At 38.4% G+C, this 21261-nt stretch overlaps 1 protein-coding gene across 1 annotated transcript in view; it reads left to right on the top strand.

The window, feature by feature from the left end:
* The first annotated feature begins 5048 nt into the window (after window positions 1–5048).
* The window catches only part of olfml2a (olfactomedin-like 2A), a 41444-nt gene continuing 25231 nt past the window's right edge, over window positions 5049–21261 (top strand). The window contains exon 1 of the mRNA XM_088335223.1: window positions 5049–5192. Coding sequence (XP_088191349.1) covers window positions 5121–5192 — 72 coding nt within the window. The 5' untranslated portion in view covers window positions 5049–5120. The remainder of the gene's footprint in view (window positions 5193–21261) is intronic.

The following is a 21261-nucleotide window of genomic DNA, read 5'->3' on the forward strand; positions in this document are numbered from 1 at the left end:
TTTTGTACCACTAGGAGGCACCAAATATTGCACCTCAATCAACGCACTATACCTCTAAGACATTAGCCTACGAAATTCCATAGAGCGCACCAAATTACAGAACATGAAAGTTTAGAACATGACAAAAATAAACCACCCATCAATGAATGCTCTTAACATCCAGAGTCTACTCCAATGCTGGAAAAACATGAACAAATAAGTAAATAGATAAATATAATATAAAAATACAATAGCATATCAAACAACCTGTGCGATATTATTATAACTGATATGATTTTTTTCCTAAAAATTTTCTTTTGATTGAATTCCGAAATTGATACGATTTTTATTTACAATTTTTACGAGTTATATTTTGATAGATTCTAATAGGTGACAGTTATTTATCCAAAGAGGAAGATTAAGGCAGCGAGATTACATCGCCGACATCGTTGCTTGGAGCAGAGCGTCGCCCCACCCTTGGAGTTCTGGGACTGCCCACTGAGAGGGCGGGAGCCATCTTCTACAATACCCTGGGAGCTTTTTTCTTTTACTGAGAGACAAAAAGTCACTTGACTAGCTGCACGATGAATTGAAATAAAATCTCCTTCCAACCCACTTGAACCGAGTCAACAAAGTCTTCTTTCATTTCCAGCCAGCGTATGCGCTTTACATCTGGTGGGCATCGGACCAACTTTTGCCAAGCCTCACTTTACATCTACCTTCTAATGCAAGTTTTTTTTATTTCATTAAACGTCATCTTTTTCCAACAACGTTCACCACATTTTATGAATCACGTGAGATTTTTCAATGCCCATGTCTATTGGTTTGCCTCACATGTTAATAATGTGACTAGAACAACTTTTTTCCATCTTTGCAGCTTTGAAAAAATTCGCCTTATATTGCCCCAGTCTAGGTGGAGATTATAATTCATGTGTTTGTTACCTCCTGCCTCGATTACTGTAATAAACTACTCTCCGGTCTCCCGAAGTCCAGAATCAAGAGCCTGCAGCTGGTACAAAATGCTGCAGCGAGGCTTTTAACTAAGACAAGAAAGTTTGATCATATTACCCCAATTTTAGCTAACCTGCTTTGGTTCCCTGTTAGCTTAAGATATGATTTTAAGGTTCTGTTGGTAGTATACAAAATCATGCATGGACTTGCTTCCTCATATTTTTCAGATTTAATTTCCTCCCATGTTCCGGTCCGGAGCCTTCGCTCTCAAAACGCTGGTCTACTTGTGATTCCAAGAGCCAAGAAGAGATCCGCAGGTTCGAGGGCGTTCTCCATTTGGGCCCCGGTGCTGTGAAATGCTCTGCCTTCTGAGATTCGATCTGTAACCTCAGTGGAAATGTTTCAATCTAAGCTTAAAACACTCTTATATTTTATATTTTGTGAATGACCTTTATGTCATGTTAATTATAATATCTGTGTATTGTTTGTTAGTGCAACATTCATTGCAATCTTGTCTTCCTTTTTATTTTATTTTTTTGCTTTATTTTATACTTTATTTTTTTATTTATTGTATTTTTGTGTTTGCAACATCTATTGCAACCTGGTTATCCTGGTTAACCTTATGTGCGGTCCCTTCTCAAGGTTTCTTCATTTTCCTCATGTTGAGGTTTTTGAGTTTTTCCTTGCCCTCATATATGTTTTAGATCAGGGGATGGTGTAATAATAGTCTGTGGTTTGCAATAATCTGTGGTCTGTGCAGCCCTTTGAGACTTCTTGAAATTAAGGGCTCCAAAAATAAACCTGACTTGTGATGCTGAATTTGGATTTTGTGGTATGAAATTAGGAGTGGAAGACAAAGACAACTAGTAAATCTACATCTTGTAAAACCTTAGTGTCACGTGGGAAATGGAGAGATGAGAACATAGAAATCAATAAAAAAACAAGTCTGGCAATGGCCTTGCAGTCTTAGGAAGACTATTTAAACATAATAATGGAACCGAAAACAAGGGTCCTCAACATTCCCGTGCGCAACGATGTGACAAATCAAGTACCCTTTCTAAAAGTGGCCTCTCTTGAGAAATGAATGCATGTGAACGTGGCAAATATTGAATTTGTCAACTGTTTGTAAGAATCAAGGGTTTCTTCTGTCACTGGCGACATTTGGCAACTTCGAGAGACGCTTCGAGACAATGTGCCAATGTTTCGGAAAGTGTTTGCAGAAGACAGATGGCAACTATTTGCGACAGTATTGTGAGGATTAGCGACTATTTGTTACTCCTTTGGCACTCTTTGGGAAAAAAATTCTTGGGCAACTCATAGAAAAAGTGCACAGACCTTACCAAACAGGAGGATTTCCTTTCATTCGAATTGAAATAATATACCGTAAATTCCGGACTATAAGCCTCTACTTTTCCCCCAAACTTTCAACCCTGCGGCTTATTCAGTGATGCGGCGCTCGAGTAATAAAGGTAAGATTTAGACCGGTGGAATATATGCGCCGAGGAAGACTGCAACTTCTTGGCTTGATTAGCGGCGAGAAATCTTTCACTAAAACTGGCCGCATGCGAAAGGCAAATTTTTCGCAAGTCTGCCAGTGGATCCTGACAGCGTGGGGCAACATAAAAAAATCCACCATCACCAACGGGTTCCGAAAAGCCGTGACAGAGAGGAGGGTACACCAGCGACAGTGACAGCGCGAGTGAGGCTGCGGGAGCGTGGGACGACGTCTATATGACACTCTTTTTTTCCGACACTGAGGAAGACGACTTTGTATGGCTTCAGTTGTACGGAGGAAGATGAGGACGGTTTACCGTGATTTTTACAAGTATGGTATGTTTTTTAAACAGATCCGTTTACTGTGTTGCGAGCGTGTTGCTAGCGTGTTGCTACCATTAACTGCCCGGATGAAAGTTACATTATTATTATTAAAGCTTTGAAAACCCTCTCGGTGTACCGTCTTTCTTTGTAAATATGTGTAACCATGTATAATATGTATTTGCAACTGTATATTTTTGTAATGTATTTATTTGTATTTATTTTGGACACTTATTTTAATATGTTTTGGACCGGCGAATTAAAAAGAAGGGGCGTAACAAAGGCGGGCTGGCGGGAAGTGGGGACCGGTAAAGGTGAGTGTGGACATGGCGGACAATAGTGGATATATATTTTTCCCACCCTTACCTTTGGAAATATACACTTTTTTCTTGCATCAAAGTACCGGTATCATTTTACGTTCATTTAGCCGGTTGTGATTTTTGGACCGCTTACTTTAATGAAGGATATTCAGTTACAATCGCGAGACTTAAAGTCAGGTCTGAGTTAATTATGTGTTACATTTTTTTAATGTGGGCGCATGTGGCTTATACACAGGTGCGGCTTGTGTACGTACAAAATCAGTTATCATCTTGAAATGTAGTGGGTGCGGCTTATAATCAGGTGCGGTCTATAGTCCGGAATTTACGGTACTTGTATACTTGTCTTTCTTCCTTGTTTTTTCAAATTTCTCTTTTTTATCTAACTATTTATCCATCCATCTTTCTGTCTATCTGTCTGTCTGTCTATCCATCCAGTACCTACCTGTCTACCTATCTATCCATCCAATACCTATCTATCTATCTATCTATCTATCTATCTATCTATCTATCTATCTATCTATCTATCTATCTATCTATCTATCTATCTATCTATCTATCTATCTATCTATCTATCTATCTATCTATCTATCTATCCATCCATCAATCCATCCATCAATCCAATACAAACCTGCTTACCTACCTACCTACCTACCTACCTACCTACCTACCTATATATTTATCCATCCGTCCATCTATCCAATACCCATCCATGTATTTATCTATCTATTCATCCATCCATCCATCCAATACCTATCCATGTATCTATCTATCTATCTATCTATCTATCTATCTATCTATCTATCCATCCATCCAATATCTATCTATCTATCTATCTATCTATCTATCTATCTATCTATCTATCTATCTATCTATCTATCTATCTATCTATCTATCTATCTATCTATATATCTATCTATCTATCCAATACCTACCTACCTATCTATCCATCCATCTATCCATCTATTACTCTATCCAACCAAATTAAGGGAACAGATAAATGTGATTCGTTTGATAAAGTAGACTTTCTTTGCAATTTTTGTTCGAGAGAAAATCTGTTTTTTTATTTCAAATTTTACCTTTTCATGTTTAAACGCCAGATGGGGCGCGAATCGCTCACGACTTCGCCTGGATTCTTGATTTGGATGTGAAGTTGCAACGTAAGGCATTACCACACGATGACGCTATCGTCCTATGCAAGTATACTTTCACACGACCACTCAGTGAATTAACTTTTATTTATTAATGTTTCAGTTTACTTTGGCGGGTGGTTTCTATTGAAATTGGTGGTTTTAAAACCTTTAGACTCATGTTGGGGATCCTTAATTATTATATTTGCACCCTTTACATCCTGGTGATGATCATGAATGTTAGGCTATATAAGTAAAGTTATTTGTCATTAGTGTTTGCTTTTAGATTAAATGTACTCAATAATATGTTGAGATAACAGGAGTATGCAATATGTTGTTATTCGTTTGCAGGGTTGGGCAGGGTTACTTTAACTGGATTACTTTCAATTACTTTTGGATTACTCCAATACCAAATATGCTAATAAAAGACAAAATAAACTAAATATGAATAAAATTACTAAATTTTGTGCAGGCTTGGGGGTAACGGAATACATGGAACGGCAAAAATGATGTTGGCAAGCTGTTTGGATTTATTTTCGTTTTGTTTCTGTCGCATTTGATGTTAGTTTTGCTAGAGATCAAAGCCAGGAGAGAAAGCTTACCACGTTTTGTGAGTCATCATTTTATTCATATTTAGTTTCTTTTGTCTTTTATTAGCATATTTGGCATTGGAGTAATCCAAAAGTAATTGAAAGTAATCCAGTTAAAGTAACCCTACCCAACCCTGTACGTTTGGTTGTAGGATGGATGCAGTGTTCCTCGTAAGCTCCTCCCAAAAGGAGGACAGCGGGTGCCTGGCGATCTCTCCACGGTCACCCACTCAATGCACGATCCTCCTTTTGTGTAATGGAGCTGAATTAGGGCCCCTTCGCTTTATGCAGGCTGAATGCATTGACCATCGATTTGTGTTTGAGTGTTCACGGCAGAAATGATGTGGAGATACACTAACTTGTTTGCATGTCTGCTGGTCCTGTGTAGGGATGCGGCTTCACAGAGCAAGGTGAGTGAATTTGTCTTGCAAATTGGAGGCGATAAAGCAATTGTGCACATTGCAGCGTATTGTTGTCCATTTTTATTTTTATTTTATTTTTGTTTCCATTCAGAAGTATTGATGCAATGACGAAACATGTGCATGCACGTGCTTCTGCAAACTTTTTCTAAATTCTGAAGTATAATGTGTGGGGGAAATATTCTCATAGGGTTTGGGGAATTGGAACTGATCCATATTTCTGTGAGAATATCTAGAGTGCACCAACTTCTGAAGAGTAGGGGTGGACGTTACTGGGATTTTTAGGATCTATCTGATCCAAGTAAAAACTGCTACTGACACTTTTGCTTGGAAATGTCATGATCATTGAATAATTAAACACCAAAGCCCATAAAGGGAATTGGATTAATAATTATGATAAAAACAGCAGAGATTTTAGACACAAAAATGTTTCATTTTTCATAAAAGAACTAGATTGTAAACTTTCCCACCATAAAAAGATAAGCAGAGATATTCTATGACTACTGTTTCAGAACAAAAGCCAAGAAAGTCCAAACAAAAAACACAAACAACAATGTCAACTAGAGAACTAAAATATTTGCCATTTCACAATATTTTCAAAATAAAGACAGTAACGCAAATTAAGTTTCAATGTCATTGACTATGTTGCCATAGTGACAATAGATTAACAGGTTTTTGTTCATGAACTGTAACATGCTTTTATTTTTTGTTGCAGTTCGTGAGGTTTTTCATTTGTCTATGTATATTTGTGGTGCTGCCACAGTAGCGCACCACTTTACCACACAAATTACACTTGGCATCGTCCTTTTCTGTTGTCGTAACTAGTGTTGGGAATAACGTCATGAATAACGGCGTTACGTAACGGCGTTATTTTTTCAGTAACGACATATCCTAACTAATTTTTCCGCTGTTACAACGCCGTTACTGTTTGGGTTACTTTGTTTAATGCAAATCAGCCGCGATAAGCAGGACATCCTCGGTCAGCCTTTTGCACATTTATTCACCATCAACACGCGAGCATGAACACGGCTCTCATTCAACCTAACACGGTTGCATTCTACAATAACACAAAATAATGTGTGCTTGATTATGTCATGCAATGGAAAATGTCCTACCATAATATCACAAGAAAGAGCACAATAAATCCACAATACTTAGCATCATGTGGGATTCTTTCTCAGTGGCTCCTTTGTTATTTTAAACATGGATTGTTCTTAAACTGCAGAACAGAGGGATAGAGGGATGTGTGGAAGTGAGAGAGGTAAAAAGAGGTAATAGATGGTCACTTAATATTGTTTTACCATTAACTTTTGTTGGGAACAAAATATTTCAATTGCAGTTGCAGATTTCTACTTGACCAGTTGTCTCAGGTTGTAATAGTTTGATTCAAGTATTTTACACTGCTTTGTTGAACACACTTAGTTGAATTGTTTACTTTTGTTATGTGAAAATACTTGAAGTACAGTCGTATATGTCTACTTGAGCAGTTGTCTGACTAGTGATTGTGATTTATTCCATGGAGTAAAACTTGTTTTATGTTGTTTTACATTTTAATTTTGTTGTGAACAAGTAATTTGAAATACAGTAGTCTATGTCTACTTGACCAGTTGCATCAGGTTGTGAGAGTTAGATATTATGTATTACACTCACTTTAAATGGTTTACTGCTGATCGTTGTTTTGTTATATTGTTTACTGTTTATTTTTGTTGCACTTCAATTTAATTTTTTTTCTGGTTATGTGCAATACATATTACAAGAACCTATAACAAAACTACTTGTCTGTTTTTTATCTATTTAACTGACTCAAATACTGCTCAGAAAATTTCAAATTCTTTGACATATATTACCTTTTTTTTCCAAGCAACACAAATAGTTACTTCCTCTGGTAACTTTTACGATAGAGTTACTCAGTTCCTAACTCAGTTACTTTTTTGGAAGAAATAGTGAGTAACTATAACTAATTACTTTTTTAAAGTAACCTGCCCAATACTGGTTGTAACTGTTCCTTTCTTCTGCCTGGCAGGCTGGATGCAGCAGCAGGCCAGGTAGAGTGGTGCTAAAAGTGTTCCTGTCAATTACACAATTGGGCATAAATTTACAGAAAAGACGAGGGCGCTGGGTGTGAAAGAAGGGCTGCGTTATCTACATAAGAAACCGGTGCTTTGAGGAAATTTGAAGGATTGAAGTATCGATCCTTTGACAATATTATTGATCCGATCCAAATACTTGCCAAGTATTGACGATATCAATATTTGGATGTATTCGCCCACTGCACTAAGAAAACCTGCTGGATATGATGGCATTAAGTGTAGGCACCGGAAGAAGGCCCTTTTTGGAAAACATTACAATTTTTCAGACTTTGTTTAGACAGCTGCTGAGCTCCAGTAACCATTTAACATCCTGCTCCATCCAAATAGGGGAAACACAATAGGCGACAACATACTTTAACTGTACTCGTTTTTGAAGACGATGACAAGGAAACAGTTTGAATCACATAGTAACTTGTACACCTTCAATGTGTAATAGCCTAACGTCTTTTGAACCAACAACCCGATATGGTCCAGTTAAGTGTAATTGGTAATTATTATTGAAAAACAGGCCATCTTGCTGTTAAGGGTACTCGAAAAAAACATAAAGGTTGCGAAAAGGTTGGCAAAAAATGACAAAAAAACCCTTTTGCCGATTGGTCACTATGAGTCTCCGTAGTTTGTATTCTTCCATTTGCTTAGTACTTGTTTTCAGTTGAACTACACAATACATCGACATCTAGTGGTCAAATCATACACAAAGTCCCTTGAATACTTAATTATTTGCTATTTTGAAATCCAAAACTGTCAAGAACCAGAACAGGATCAGGACCCAAACGCGTGACGTTCTTACACAAGCCTTTCATTTTACGGGAAATGGGGAGTCAAGCACGTTAGGCAGGGATCTGGCGTAGAAAGACAGAAAGCCAGAGACAGACGAGATTGATTCCAATTGCCCAAGTTGATACCGGACAGGACAGGACAGACAGGATTGAAATGAAACGGGATATGAAAAATAAACAGGACAAACAAGACGGGAACAAAAACTGGAGGAAATAATGAACAGGACAAAAATAAACAGGAACCATACCAGACAGGAAATACCAACAGGAAAACAGGATCATGTCAGAACCCACGTCGTGCGGGGCAGAGGTTTCTTGACGGACTGACCAAGTAAGAGAGAGCGCACTGAGCTTAAAAAGACGGAAAGACAATCTGTTAATGAGCCGCAGCTGGCGCCACACGGGTGGGGCCAATTGGGCGCCATGGCAACCGTGACAAAAACACTTCAATTCAGTAGCTTTGTCTTCGATATAATAAAATCCGGATCTGATATATTCTCCATTGCATCTGCGATTGGCCAGTCTGTTTCTGTGTTGTGAAATTTCGGGTTTGAACTTGCATTTGCAGGGCATTATTGCCATCTACTGTTAGGAAGTATAATCAACCCTCAGTTAATTTTTGTTGTTTCAGCATTGTTTTGCCAAGGCAAAAGCTCCAAAACCGGTCTGAGGCCCACTTTTGGGTATGACCCTCCTGTTGAGAAACACTGGCTCATAATTTGGCATTTCAAGCAACACGGTCCATTCCAAATCCTTTTTCGGCACTAGACTTCAACAATTTCTGGATATTGCAAGCGGAGACAAAGTAATCACAACAAACATTTGACTAAAGCAATCCTTTAATGCATTGGCCATCTAAAATTGAAATTTGAGAAATATTGTGCATAGCAAATTGTGGTAGCTACAGTATTTAAGAAAATTAATTGTCCAATTTCAAACTCTATGACCTCCTACCACAATAAAAAATTATAATAGAGTACACCAAAAAAAGTTGGTAGATTTTCCCTGCTATCGGATTGGTATTCTATTAAAAATTGAAACGATTTGGGATATCTCTAAACGAAAGAGGTTTCTGCAGGAGGTTGCAGAGTTCCTTCAGATAAAACATACGTGGACAGTTCATTGTTCAACTGGAATGGCCCACATCTGCCGTCCAGTTGTGCATTCTGTAACTCCATACAATAAGGGTCTAGTGTTTACTGAATACAACATCAGAGAATCACTCAACTATTTCCAAGTATGGTGGACGACATTCTAAAGAAGAAAAACTGCCATACGGCAAGTCAGAGGTCACGGCTTCTGGAAGGATCAGCTCTAATTAGGAGAGTCATTGGAGGTACAATGGAAGCAATATTAACTGTCGTACCATAGTCAATGACTTCAGTGTGCTTGTTGGGCAGTGTTCCTTCCCTTCTACATTTTAAAGAACTTGACTTGATTACTATTAATACAAAATATTTAATCCATTAACAGCTTGGACTGTAATATTGGTCTTTGAACAAACAACAGGAAATACCATGAGTAAACCTGGGCTTTTTTCTCAACATAAAAATGCTATCTGTGTCATGATTCCTTAAGCGAGGCACTTGAGCCTGCTCCTTTGGCGCCAACTGCCTCGGACGCTGACTTTTTTTCACTTTTTAAACCCCCGTCTTTCTGCCACCGGTTGTCAGTCCGTCTGCAAACCTCAGCTTACGCTAGGCAAGCTTTTCAACCCTGACTCTCTCCTGTTCTGGTTCCCATCTTTTTCCCGGCTTTGACCCTTTTTCTGATCTCAACCACGATTTTTGCTACCCCGTCCTGGCTACTAACCTGTTTTTTTCCGCTCTTGACACCGCCATTGCTCGCCACGGAAATACCACTTCTGCGTCTGAGCAACCTGCTCCCCACGACCAGCGACCTATGGATCGTGTGTACTATTCTTTCCCTTTTTCCCAATAAAACTAAGAGAAACGCAAACAAGTCTCCGTTCTGGTCCTGACAATCTGTCAACAAATCGAAGCCTTTTTCAATAAGGAACAAAAGGGGGCAGGAGGGAAAATCAAATTTTATGTCTTAGACATCGTATAACTTACACATTAGCACAGGGGTCGGGCTTATATGTCTCAGTCCAGTATATAAACAGCATACTTCCCTGTACAGTTCAAAGTCAAGGTGTCACACACACACAGACCCCATTTACGTCGCTTAGGAATCCTTATGGAAGCTCAATGAACAATTTAGTTTCACCATTGAGACACTTTAAGATAAAATGCAGCGAACAAACTGTAAACAGCCAGAAACGGCAGCCAAGCAGTAGGTGTGGGCAGAGCTGGGCCTCAGCGCACTTCTCTCTTCCCAGCACCCTCAGTATCTTCTTTTGCAGAGTATTGTGACATTTTTACAAAATGTTTTTAGAGCCAACGCAAACTTCTTTCATTGAAAAATCCAGAGGCTCACTGCCTGGAGAAATTTATTTTAAATTGAGTAAAATGCATTGAAATTATCATGTTTAAATCAATATATTTTAAAGACAGGCTGTTTGCCTTATTTTAGAATTTAAAATAAAGATATCTTGTCACGACCAGAACAGAAGTAGGACCCAAATGCGTAACGCTAGTCACAAATTTATTGAAATATAAAGGAAAGGCAGCGCGAGCGATTCGGTGCTCGCTGGACGCGAGAAGCAAGAGGCTCACGGGATCCGAATGCGGGAGTGGATATTCCGTTGCAGGAGATCATAGCGTAGTTAGACGGAAAAACAGGTCATCAGCCGGGACGGGAGATCAAAACGTAGTCGAGGTCAAAAAACGTGTCGTAGCAGGAGACAAACGGGGAAATCCGGAATGGATGAGTGGAAAATGGGTGACAAAACGGGACCGACGTGAGTCAAAGTAAAAAATCCTTGCCTTGTGAAAACAGAGGTTCGCTGACGGACTGACAATAGGCGAGTGAAAGGACTGAGCTTAAATAGGATAGGGAACCAATCAGGTAACCAGCAGCAGCTGGCGGCAAACGAGCGGGCACAGGTGCTTGTAATGATTAATCATTACATATCAAAATACATTGATGGATAAATATACAAATAATTTCTATATTCGATACGTATTTTCTTAAAAAATACTAAAAATACTTGCTAGAGCAGGGGTCGGGAACCTTTTTGACTCAAAGAGCCATAAAGGCAAAATATATCAATTTTATTTTGGGAAAGAGCCACACCATATATTATGAGACAAATTTACTAAATTGCTAAACCCGCGCCCCAGACAAAAGCTTAAAAATTATGAAAAGAGAATAATGCCAGAGCCCGTGTCCCAAAATCAACAATCATACCACTTTAAACTTGTCTCTTTCTTGCAATTACTCAAGATCGGTTAAACTCATTTTGACCCTTTTTTTCATACATATTGGTTTCAAAACCATTTACAGTTTGTTCTGTGGATTCATCATAAGGTATCTGAACACTGAAGACAGATAATATAGTGATGTTTTATATAACGGATTATTTAGCGTTGTACAGCCAGAACGAGTTTTTTTTCTTTTTTTTTTTTTTTTCCGTGTAACACCTTGACTGTAAATTGTAGTGAAAAACATGCCCTGTATATACTGCGAAGTACTACTCAGTTGTTAGTTCTGGTTTGGCTCTGCGTGTATCTGAACTAGATTAGTAGCTTATGTTTTGGACGAGATGGAGAAAATTTGCATGCAATCAAATTTGTCTCTGAGCCACAGGTTCTCATAGAAAGAGCCATATATGGCTCGCGAGCCATAGGTTCCCGACCCCTGTGCTAGAGGAATGAAGTTTTATACAGCCAGCAATTAGCACGTGGGTTGCTTGCAGCCCATTTTGTTCCCATGAATGGCTCAGTTTATGGTTCGGCCTTAGTTAAATTGAATCAGAGGAAACCCAGGAAAGCACGCGGTGAACATGCAAACTCCGCATGAGGAGGCTGGAATTCATCCCTGGACCTCTACCTAAATTGAAATACATTCTGAAAAATGCCTTGATTTCAATAGTTCAAATTCCATTAAAAGTTTAACCCTTTGAATACAACACTTTTTAGTAGACTAGCAATGAATTGACTGCCACCAGTTGCTGGTTTTCAGATTTTAAGGCATCCAGATTATGCAATAAATGAATAATCCCATTGGTAGCCTTTAGCAAAGCTAAAAATGTACCTTGTATGCGTAGGTAGAAACTCAACTGGTATTTGGCATTAATAACAACACTGTATATGCTGTCTGGTAGTATTTGGATCTAATATATGGTTGTCCCCATCTGTTACGTACCACAAAGTATAATTATGACTATGAGCATAAATGTATGGAGAGAAAATACCTTAATGCCCTCAAATCCAAACTACTGTGGAGCCAGAGCTTGAAGATGTGAATGTATGTGAATTTTGCTGACGAATCAATTTCTACATCATTAAATCTTGTTAAGCTTATGTATACTAGCTGAGGTGGAGGTGATTGCTTGAATGCTGTCGGCAGCTGGAGGACATAAAAAATATAGAATACCTGGTTTTAAACCCACAGTCTACATTCTTCTTCTATACAAACTCAATTTTTAGATATGTTCGCCTACTGTGGTAAGGAAGCTTTCAAGGAGTAAAATTTCAGAGAAGTTTGGATTGACAGACATAGTATGACTTGTGGTAAATATGCCAAGTACAGTTTTCTCCTCACTATAAGTGGCACCACCAAATAATTGACTTTTTGGATTTTTTTTTTCATATATAAGGTTGCACAAACGACGAACAGATGCTGTATTTGTGCATTGATCAGTCAGAAAATACCGCTGATCACAATTGTATACAATTGTATTTGTCAGAAAACCAGAACAGGATCAGAACCCAATCGCGTGACGCTCTCACACTTTTATTTTAGGGGAAATGGGGAATCATGCATCTGGCGTGGAAAGACAGGAAGCCAGAGACCGACAAGATTGATTCCAATTGCCCGAGTTGAAACCGGACAGATGGGGTCGATACCGAACAGGACGGGGCAGACAAGGTAGATAACGAATCAGGATATCGAAATAAACAGGAGAAACCTGACGGGAACAAAAACTGGAGAAAATAACAAACAGGACAAAAAAAGACAGAAACAAAACTGGAACCCGGAATTAAACAGGACAAAAATAAACGGGAACAATACTGGACTGGAAATACCAACAGGAAAACAGGACCAGGAGTCAGAACCCACGTCTTGTGTTCGTTTGACGGGCTGACAAAGGAAGCAAGAGAGCGCTGAGCCTAATATAGACAGAAAGCCAATCAACGAGCCGCAGCTGGCGCCACAAGGGGGGGGGGCAATTGGGCACCATGGCAACCGTGACACACACAGGCGTGGCCAATTAGGCGCCATGGCAACCATGACAGTATTACTTTAAATATACATGGGAATCGAACCAACCAGGTCCCATCCACTAGACCCATAGGGATGCAGACGAGTCATGAATGGGCATTAGATCTTATTTCATCAACATAACATTTTTACTCTCGTACCAAGTTGTTGATTATATTATTTGGCCAGGCCGCGACACTATTGTCAGGCATTAAACCAGTCCATGGTGCAACCAACTTTACAAAGCCCACCACTGAGGGGCATTAAGGGAAGTAATTTGGTTGTTCTTATCTGGATAAAGAGAACGGCATTGTGGAAAGTAATTCAGTTGTACTGAAAATTATAAATAATAATAATAATTAATAATAAACACATGGCCAGAAATTTTCAAAACGTTTGTTACTTACAATGCTTAGTTTGAGCTGAGAAAAAATAAAAAAATATCTCTACTCTAAAATATCTGATACTGTGACTAAAATTAGTGTGATAATGAGATAGAACTGCCTCTAAGTCTGTTCCACGTCGCTATCTGGGTTTGATTCCCGTTAGATTCAAAATTATGCAATTGTGCACAACCATTAATTTCCACAGCGGTTTAGTGGGTAGGAATCAGTTCTGTTACCATTGCTATGCAATTGTGGTTAGCGATGAAATTTAATGACTTATCATTTGAGGTGGCTCGGGCATCTGATAAGGATGCTTCCTGGACGCCTCCCTCGAGAGGTGTTCCGGGCATGTTCCACCGGCAGGAGGCCCCAGGGGTGACCCAGGGCACGCTGGAGAGACTGTGACTCTCGGCTGGCCTGCAAACGCCTCGGGATCCCGTCCGATGAGGTGGAGGAGGTGGCTGGGGATAGGGACGTCTGGGTTTCCCTTTTAAGGCTGCTGGCCCCGCGACCCGAATCCGAATAAGTGGAAGACAATGAATGAATGGATGGATTGATGGACTCATCATTAATTGCACTAACATGACAACGAATTTCCAATTTTGTCTGCATATAAGGCGCACCAATCCATAAGGTGCAGGTACCGTATTTTCCGCACTATAAGGCGCACCGGGTTATAGGGCGCACTCCCCAAAAATAGTTTTTGGTCCTATATTTTCCATACATAAGGCGCACCGGATTATAAGGCGCTACAATGGGAACGTCGACAAAACAGTCAGATAGTTCAGTCAAACTTATTACCCCCTTAACATTCCGAAAGCTTGCAAAGAAGCAAATACGTGTCTCAGACATGTATGGAAACAATGTCTGTACGATGTCACCAATCACTCAAATGCATCGTTCCAAAATATCATTCGGAAGGTTAAAGTCTTGGGATTCAAGAAATGCCAACCATTTCTTAGTTTCCATTTTATTTTTTGCTGGCAACTGTGTGGACAGCAAAGTAAGAATTTTATTCTGCAGGGAAACGGGGTTCTTTACTGTGACAATAAACACTTTGAATCGAATTTAGTTTAAAAATAGACTCATCACAGAAACATCAAAATCGTATATACCGGGAAAATATAAAGCCGCATAGCTCACCTAAGTTCTCTTGCAGCCATTACGTTCAATAATGATACGTAACCATGGTCCTCTTACAAACGTGAGTGTAGTAAATCCAGGAGAGTAAAATATTTACAAATACAGAATAGTAAAAAATGTTTTCTCTATGCCGTAGTGCAACCCAACGTGTGATTCACATTCATCTTTTTCGGCCAATTGCAGGCTTTGTTTCGCCCCTTTAGCCTATGCGAGCCTGTAAATGATAAAAAGGATCCGCCCCCTTTACCTCCGAATAACTTTAGCCAATAGTGACTGATTCAAATGATGATTAACACTTTGGTTAGGAAATGAAACGCCGGTATATAAATCCGACTACTTCGCCTTCGGGGGAAAATCTAGTCAACCCAACTAAGGCCTTAGTTGCAAGACTGTGCGACCTAATATTGATCCATATTGTTAGAATATGATATAATGAAATTGTGAATGTGTTTAATTGCTGTTAAAAGTGCCAATAAAATTGTTCAAACCATATATAAGGCGCACTGTATTTGAAAAATAAAGGCTTTTAGGTGCGCCTTATAGTGCGGAAAATACGGTACAAATTTCTTGCAGTCAGTAAAATACGGTAATAAAAAAAGGATCATTTGTTCCGAAGCCATATTGGTGCCAATGGCAAAGACAAGAAACAAAGCCCTTTCCCAAGAGACTGATGGCATAGCGGGGCACCGTCAAGTGGCGTGGGAAACAGCGCGGGCACCTGCTTCATGTTTTGGTCATAAACAAACCAAAAGACAATCAGTGCTAGGTCAGGGGTGAGCGGCCACAAAAAGGAGACACTTGCTCAGTCTACTGTGTCCGGCACTTGGCACGCTGGCAGACATTGGCGTCATTAAATGGATTTCTGAAGTCTTTTCTTTGTTCTTTTAGATCAATGCCAAAATCTGAATGAATGAGCCTTTTCGGAAGTTCTTTCGAGTAAAGAGAAGATTGTTTAAAAGTGGTAATAAAAAAAGTTTACTGTCATTTCCGAACAATGGAGCGCACCTGACTATAAAAACTCAGATGTCCAAGTTACTCTGTACATGAAATTCCTATAAAAAGAAAGACGGGTACACAGAAAGAGCCACCAGGTTATAATACCATACCTAAAGTTTCCTTGCCAACAAGTAATAGTGGGCCGGCAGTGGCTCAGGAGGTAGAGCGCTTGTCTTGGGATCAAGAGATCACAGTTCGAATCCCGGCTCCTCCGTGTTACATGTCGAAGTGTCCTTGGGTAAGACACTGAACCCCTAATGCCCCCTATAAGCAGGTTAACGCCTTTCATGGCTGCACGGCCGCTATTGGGAAATGTGAAGCACACTGTAAAGCGCTTTGGGAAGTCATTGACTTGAAAAGCGCTGTATAAATGCAGATCATTTCATTTAATTTAATATAGATATAGAGATGGATAGAGATAGATGGATAGAGATAGAGATAGATAGGATAGATAGATAGGGATAGATAGAGTTAGAGGGATATAGATAGAAAGAGATAATTAAATATAGAGATTGATGGATAAAGATATAGGTAGATAGATATAGAATGATAAAGTTAGATAGATAGAGAATGATAGATATATAAATATATGGATATATAGATAAATATCGATAGATAGATTGATAGAGATCGATGGAGATCGATAAAGATCAATAGATAGATTAGATACTTTATTCACGCTCCAGCAGTATCCTTGTGTTGAAAAATAAAATAATAAAATAAAGATATAGAATACAAAAATACCCAAATTAAAGTTTTGCTATGGAGTATTTAATAATAATAATAATAATAATTTCCTTTGTATTGTCATTCTTTGTAACAATGTACACAGAACGAAATGTCGATACACCTGACCCGTTGTAGCGAGTCGATGCAGCCGCAGCCAACAGAGGGCGCCGCCATTATAAATATTCCTTCGGAAAATACACACTGTAATAAAAATTTAACACAGCAGTGGTAACAGGGCAGTACTGCAGAACTAAAATCTGCCTTTTATAAAGGGCAGGGTTATTTGTGTAGCTAAAACCAACTTTTTTTGTGGTGTTACATTTGCAGCAGGCATATTTTCAGCCACCTTTAAATTAGGGCCGCAACGATTAGTCATCAATTTTTCTATTAGCTACGAAAGCAACCACGATCAGAACACATGTGATATTAAAGGTGTTGTCAGTAACTTCAAAATATTGTTTTTGCTGACACCTCCTGTCTGGTTCAAATCATCATTGCAGCCTCTTGTCGAGCTGCTTGTAGGGCGCGTGCAAGTATGTGTCTCTCATGGATGCGACTGAATAAACTCTTCTTTCGTCAGGTTTTTTTCGAGTTTGGGTTGTCATTTAGATTGTATTTGAAAAAAAGGCCTTTTCTTACTTTCAACAATTTCATTGTAGAATAAAATCACTCACTTCCCCCCATCCCTCTGCCCCCTTCCTCCAGCCTAAGGCGCTCTGCGGCCGGAACACCGATGATAAAAGTAAGATAAAAGCAGATAGGCTTTGTAAGAAAAAAAAAAAACATATATATATATATATATATATATGTATATATATGTACATATAAATACACATATATATACATATATACTTATATATACATATACATATATACATATATATACACGTATATATATATATATATATATACATATATATATATACACATATATATATACACATATACATATATACATATATATATATATACATATATATACACATATATATATATACATATATATACATATATATACACACATATATATATATATATATATATATATATATATATATATATATATATATATATATACATATATATACACATATATATATATATATATATATACATACATATATATATATATATATATATACATATATATATAAAGGCTATTTAAACTCAGTTGAGCATCATGAACACATACTTATCAGAGAAAATGTTTCTTTTTAAATGTTCGACGAACAATACCATTAAAATCATCATACCATCACATCATTAATTTAACTTAAATGGATTTTTTTTTAAAGTTCAACTTCAGCGTCATTCAGTTCCCATTAAGATTTACAAGGAGATTCGATATGTATTCATTCCAATGGGTGGGACTCATTTGGCATTTTTTTCTCATAGTGTCATGGACTTGACCAATATATGCAAGAATGGAAATCATGGACTGCATATTTGTTTACAATAAGAAAATTATAATCGACGGTTACTTGATCTACGGACATACTAGTATATAGTGAGCCACTTGTTCTTAAGTACCTGTAGGAGTTCAAGAAGGCACTTCAAAGAGTACTTGAGATTTTAGAATGCATCCTGATAAGTGGGAAGGGTTGGGGAATAGTTAATCGGGTGGCAGAAGCTCAGGAGGTAGAGCGCTCATCTTGGGATCAAGGGATCCCAGTTTGAATCCCGGCTTGTCCGTGTTACATGTCGAAGTGTCCTTGGGTAAGACACTGAACCCCTAATACCCCCAATAAGCAGGTTAGCGTCTTACATGGCTGCAATACAATACATACAAATGCGGATCATTTCATTTCATTAATTGCAGAAAATAAAGTGTCACCAAAGAAAATTAAATGGAAAAAAGTTGAAAAACATTGATGATGAATATTTAATATTTTTGTTTACGTTTGATAGTTTCAACAGTTTTTGACATGTGGCTAAATAAAAAGTTTGAACTGAAAGACATTTAGTGTTTGCAAGTATGTTCATAAAAATCTGCAAATGCATTTAAATGTGTAGCTTCCATAAATCTTTAAAATATTTGAATACATATTTGACAACAATTTGAATTGGGCCCAACGCACTACAAAAAATATTGGTTGACTATTTTGCTCAATTGAAGTCAATCTTTTGTGTTTTAAGATATTTCTACTTGTTTTTTGAAAACGAGAACAAATAACCTTAAAATAATCAAAATTTTCTTGTCATGGTATATATATTTTTTCCCATTTCAAGAAATATTTTTAAATAAATACGCTTAAAATCAGCAAAACAGTGAAACATGTGCTGGATAAGAGAATTTAGCTTATTTTGAAAATTATTTGTCTTGTTTTCCAAGAAAAAAATAAGATAAAATAAATTAAAACTGAGGGCCGGTTCAGTGATCAAATTTTTCTGACCCACAGCCTCTGTCATAAAATTAATCATATGTGGCCCGCCAGTAATGTTGAACGCAGTATAAAATACGTTTTCCAAAACCACAAAAAAACATTTCACCATTTCACCAGATCATGGCAGTGGTCCCTTGGCCACCTTGCCCGTGACTTTCTGATAGGGTGATTGCAAATAAAAAAAAAGAAAAGTTGACTGTGAGGGCCGTCCTCCAGGACAAATGAAAATTGGAGCATTTATTTACCGAAATCTGAAACAACTGGTACTGCCTAATTAGCAAAGAGGCTAATAATATCAAAAGGCACTGCCAGAAAAAACATGCTGACTACTATAAGCTAACTGAAAACGAACGCTGTGAAAAGATGAAGCACCTGGAAGCTGTTTTAAGTTCACAGCGCCACTTTTTCTTGAGACCCTGCGAGTCAAATGAAAATGTTACTAAGGCGAGCTACGAGGTTGTGGCGCTCATCGCCAAGCACCGCAAGCCCTTCACGGAGGGTAAATTTATTGAAGACTGTCCAAAGATTGCCAGGGTAAATAGTCAGCTCTCACACATTTTCAGCTCACCAAATCAGGGCTGCTTTTTCAAGAGTTTGGACACCCCTGCTCTAGATGAACTGGATCGTTAGAATTCTGTCTTCTTTGGCGAGTCAAAGAAAATAGTTGCTACCACTCCATTCCTAGCTAAGTTCAAGAGATTACACCATGTAAACAAAGTTGTCCGAATGGCTTCGCTTGTGTCTGTTGTGTTTGACATGACAATGTACCGTGATGAGTAAAGACTTGAGACTAGAGACTCTGCAGGAATGTAGATATGTACTCCCAAAATCAGATTGTATTTTGTTAGTTAACATCCTGGTGCTGATGACTCGAGGTTTAGCTCCATGTCTTACAGTTTACCCATGGTAAAGGCTTTGTTTCTATACAGCATTGATGTTTCGGGTCATTCTTTGTTGTGACACAGTGAGTAATGTTCATTTGAATTTAGATTTTTGTACATGGAAAACTTGTGTGAGAAGTGTGGTGTGTTATTTTAAGTGTTATTAGACATCATAGGCGCCGCCGCGAGCTCTTTATTATTCTCCTTTTTTTGTGATTTATTGTTTAAGTGTATGTTTCTATCTTCGGTGTTTTTCGTCCCGTTTGAAACCTACACTTTGGATTACTGTCTATCCCATCGTTATGGGTTTTAACGCACAAAAATGCCTTTATTCGACTTGCTATCTAAGTGAACACGAGGTGGTGTAACCCTGGGCACAAAGATTTCCATCTGCTGCAGGGACGTCGAACTTTTGGCCTTGCGTGTGACGTCATCCACTCCGCTGTTGCTAAACTACAACACAGCACCCCGAGGCCATCCTGTTAATCTGTTAATAAAGAACTGATACTGCTGGAAGTGTGAATTTCCCTACAGGGATGAATAAAGTATCTATCTATGTATCTATCTATATATGTATATCTCTCTATCTCTATCCATCTATCTATCTATCTTTCTATTTTCTTCAAAGTTAGAAAACATTGCTGTTTCAACAAAACTGTCACCTATGGCCTTGCATGTAATGTTTGTCACAGGACAACATCATCACCCACTTTGCCTTTTAACATACAATCTTTCCGATAATTATTTGCTGGCAAAACACTGAAAGCAGGTCATGTTTGTTTATGTGCGCATGCTTATACGCACAAAGAGCCGAACAACAAATGCAGCGTCCATTGTATAGCACATCTTGTGTTTAATTGGAGGTTCACTTTATCTCTGTCAGAAGTTGTTATGAAAAAATGTCTTCTCAATGCTTTTTATCTCCTATTGCGCAGACATGATCTATTCTTTTGGCTTCATACTTGATCACACCAGAGGTCTATTCTAAATACTATTAATAGTTTTCACGACAATTCTCATATGTGCATTCTCAGAAGTCATGTTGTAGCTCAACTTGGCATGAGAGTCTAAACAGTCGGAAGTTTTACGACCATGCAGTCCACACAAGGAAGCAGCATGTGTAAGCAGCGTGTCAGATAAGAGTGTCTGTCATTTTGCTTGTGCAGATTATTTTAATGATGAAGTAGTAATGCTGATCATTCATTCATCCATTATCTGCACCGCTTATCCTCAGTAGGGTCGCGGGGATGCTGGAGCCTTGGGCATTGGGCCTCAGATAACCTAAACTGGTTGCCGGTCAGTCACAGGGCACACAGAGAAAGACAACTTAGTCGCTCATTCATA

The sequence above is a fragment of the Urocampus carinirostris genome, chromosome 5, assembly GCF_059441175.1.
Source record: "Urocampus carinirostris isolate Australia breed hairy pipefish chromosome 5, RoL_Ucar_1.0, whole genome shotgun sequence".
NCBI lineage: Eukaryota > Metazoa > Chordata > Actinopteri > Syngnathiformes > Syngnathidae > Urocampus > Urocampus carinirostris.